The 3944-nt window shown below is 36.4% G+C and overlaps 1 protein-coding gene across 1 annotated transcript in view; it reads left to right on the top strand.

Moving 5' to 3' along the window:
* LOC106883867 (endoplasmic reticulum-Golgi intermediate compartment protein 1) overlaps positions 1 to 3944 on the top strand; it is a 174369-nt gene that overhangs the window by 164781 nt on the left and 5644 nt on the right. Inside the window, exon 7 of the mRNA XM_014935003.2 lies at positions 2365 to 2465. Coding sequence (XP_014790489.1) covers positions 2365 to 2465 — 101 coding nt within the window. The remainder of the gene's footprint in view (positions 1 to 2364; positions 2466 to 3944) is intronic.

The following is a 3944-nucleotide window of genomic DNA, read 5'->3' on the forward strand; positions in this document are numbered from 1 at the left end:
CCACCACCACCACCACCACCACCACCACCATCCTCTTCCTCCTTCTCCTTATCATCACTAGCACCATTTCCAACACGAATAGTATGATAATGATGATGATGTTAACGGTGATGATAATCATCATAATCGTCGTCGTCTTTGCCACCATCATCATCGTCTTCACCATCATCATTATCGTCATCATCATCTTCATCAACATCATCATGCCCACCACCTACGTGACTTCTCTCCATAACCTTTTCATTTTTCGTTTTCTTTTTCTTGTTTTCCATTCTCTCATAGTATTCTTCTTCTTCTTCTTCTTCTTCTTCTTCTTCTTCTTCTTCTTCTTCTTCTTCTTCTTCTTCTTCTTCTGCTACGACTTATTCCTTTTCTTAAATTCATTGTTCACAATTTAATAATTGATATCATTTGTCCCTTTCTTAAAATAAGATTTGGGCCCTCCTTGGAGAAAGTAGATAAATATTCTGATGCTCAACTAATATATTATTGCTTCAACGAAAATATTCTTTGGACCGAAAATGTTCAACAGACAAGGAAGCCAAAGCTTTCTGAAAAGATCGGAAAACAATATTTTCTGGATTCTTTCGAGGAATCTCCTCTTTGGTAATTCACTAATTTACTAGTGTACTAATGGCTATACTATATAGTTCTCTATTATAGGCGCAAGCATTGTTGTGTAGTAAGAAGCCAGAATTTCCAGCCACATGATTTCTGGTTCAGTCCCACTGTGTGGCATCTGGGGCAGGTGTTTCTACTATAACCTTGAACCAGCCAAACCATTGTGAATGGATTTGGTCGTCAAAAACTGAAAGGTTCCATCCTATGTGTGTGCGCATGTATGTATGTATGTGTGTGTGTGTGTGTGTGTGTGCAACTTCGTGTCTATGTTTGTTGACCTCCACTGCTTGGTGTGTTTACATCCCCGTAACTTAGCATTTCGGCAAATGTGTCCCCTTGAATAAGTACCAGGCATTCAAAAAATTAAGTACTGGACTGATCCAATCGACAAAATTTCTTTAAGGCCTTGCCCCAGCATGGCCGTAGTCTAATAACTAAATAAATAATTACTAACAGATAGCTAGACAAATTCATTAATTGCATATTGTTTTAATTCAAAAACTGAATATAATATCTTAGCCTTACGCTCGATTCCACACAATAATATAATCATTTCCTTTTGCTCTAGCAATACTTAACGCAATGTTCTCATTTTTGTCATGGAGAATTACGTCAATGAATATAGTTTTAAATGGAGATAAGTCTGATGCCAAAAAAAAAAAAAACGCTATTCTCTTGATTTTACACTGTCAATTTCGAAGTGAGTTGGAGGTTTATATCAAGAGCACAGATAAGTTTTATCGAATCATTTCAATGTTAATGAGTAAGCTTTTGCAGCTTTACTCCATTATTTTACGCTCGTCACCATTTATGAAGGAAATATAGAAATACTCGACTGTATTTTTCCAAAATACACAACGTCGATTATATCCTTATCCTCCTTTACAGGTGTGTGGGATATTATATTTAGTAGCTTTGGTAACATTGGCCTCCAAACGTTTTAATCGCTGCTGTCACATTATTCAGGATTTCTCCATCTTGGCTACGGATAGAACGGACGCAGCTGCATTATTAAATGATTTGCTTAGTTGTCATGGAATTACACCAGACACATAGACAACTTCTGCCCCACATATTAAGAACATTAAATTCGTAGAGACGAAATGAATATACTACGAAATGTAACATATGCATAAACATACTTACATGTGCATTGGTATGTGTGTGTGTGTGTGTGTGTGTGTGTGTGTGTGTATAGATGTGTGTGTGTGTGTATAGATGTGTGTGTGTGAGAGAGGGAGGGAGAGAGAGAGAGAGAGAGAGAGAGAGAGAGAGAGAGAGAGAGAGAGAGAGAGAGAGAGAGAGAGCTAAAGACAGAGAAATAGAGAGTTTCTAATTAGAAATCCGATGTATATAACAATTAGAAAAATATATAAGGATTTAACGATTTCAGTTTCCTCTCTAATATTATGATTCAGAAAATATTAAGAGCATTCCTGCTTATACGAATCCGTATCCTATTCGTAACAACCGGACTGGTCACCCTAATCCATCGTTAATGTAAAGCTACCGCCCGACTATTACGCATCTTTAGCGAAGTCGAGTCTGATACAAAAATTAAGGGTAGGTCTTTGGATTGAGTGTAAATTCAGTCACAATATTTTGTTGAATCAACAAAACTTTACGAGTATTGTTCCTCCTCTACTAAATAAGCTTTTCAAAAATAACATCAAATTAACATCAAAATCCCTCAGCTCATTGATATTTCTATTACTTTAATTTTTTTCTATTTTATTATTAAAGAGTCCGTAACATTTGATTACATCATACGAGTGGTGCCATCAGTCTACGAAAACATCAATGGCGCAGTGCACTATCCATTCCAGTATACTTATACAACGCGAGTAAGTTTCTATCTTTTTTTTTTCTGGTTTAGTAGGAATTTCGTTTTTGTTGGCTATCTTGCTGTTGGGTAGCCTCGGCCATTTTATTTTTTAAAATCTACTGACTTGATCTAGAAAATCGACAGGTCTATAATCGAAGCTCAATAAACCAGAAAATTCTAAACGCTTAAATTTTCTACATTGGGGGTTGCAAGTAAAAACCAAAAATCTGGGCAAGATAGAGTTCAGGAGGTTGGAAATTTAGGGAGGCGGGTCTTGACAACAAGGTCAATGTTAAGTGAGAAGGTGGTGATCGAAAAAGGAGTAACGACAGAGAAAGATATGAATCGGGTGTTACCATTTAGTTCACAGTGATTGGAGACGGCTGGTTGAATTCATATCTCTAGCAAACATTAAAATCCCACAACTATAAAATATGCAATGGATAACTTTGTACTTCATAATTAGCTATGGTTTAATTGCTCTGTATTCTTTTGCTGCTAATCACTGGATAATAAATGTAGTTTGCAACGACTTCATTGACGAGCGCTTCGTATTTTATCATGTTCACGTGATTGCAAACATCGCATTTGCATTTAGTAGTGACCCATTATACATAATAATATTAACATCAAGGGTCTATTTAAGAGAATTATTTCGTTTTCAAAGATAAAAATGCAAACATTGCAGGCATTATTATACTCTTATTTGCTCTTAAAAATATATAGATATGTAATAAAACAATATATGTTGCCTAAATGTTGGAAAACAAGTCTTGAAAAGGAAAGGAGACTGGGAACAATACGACAAGATTTAACAGACAGTATATCAAATACAGGAATGTATTTGAATAACTGTAAGGTCAAAGAAGATTCAATCGATTTCCGTCAATAATAAACCATTTACGCCAGTGTGCATCCCTGAACCTTACTTACATACATATAAATATATAGTAAGAATTTACAAAAAAAGAACAACAACAAAAGACGAAGACGGGTGTGTAAACAACAAAGAGATGAATTAGTTTAAGTCTCGGGAAGTGAGAAAGTCTTTTACGTTTCGAGCCTACGCTCTTCGACAGAAAGGAACTCAAAAATAAACATGGAGAGAAAATAGAAAAGGTTTAGTGGTTAAGGATCTATCATGGCGAATGCCGGACAGAGGGATCACACAAGAGAGCTAGGAGGAAGGGGAGATAATAATGTAGTGGTGATCTCAAAACGAAGGTGCGCGTGCGTGTATATGCGACAGCGTGTAGGTGCCTGTGTAGGGGGCTGGTGCACATGTATATATATGTATGTATGTATGTGTGTGTATATGCTTGTGTGTCTGTGTTTGTGTTTGTACCCCCATCATTGCTTCACAACCGATGGCGGTATGTTTACGTCCCCGTAACTTAGCTGTTCGGCAAAAGAGACCGATAGAACATGTACTGGGCTTACAAAGAATAAGTCAAATGACTGAAACAAGTAAAAAAGTACAGAGTAAAGAGTATATATA

The sequence above is a fragment of the Octopus bimaculoides genome, chromosome 22 (genome assembly GCF_001194135.2).
Source record: "Octopus bimaculoides isolate UCB-OBI-ISO-001 chromosome 22, ASM119413v2, whole genome shotgun sequence".
NCBI classification, from domain to species: domain Eukaryota; kingdom Metazoa; phylum Mollusca; class Cephalopoda; order Octopoda; family Octopodidae; genus Octopus; species Octopus bimaculoides.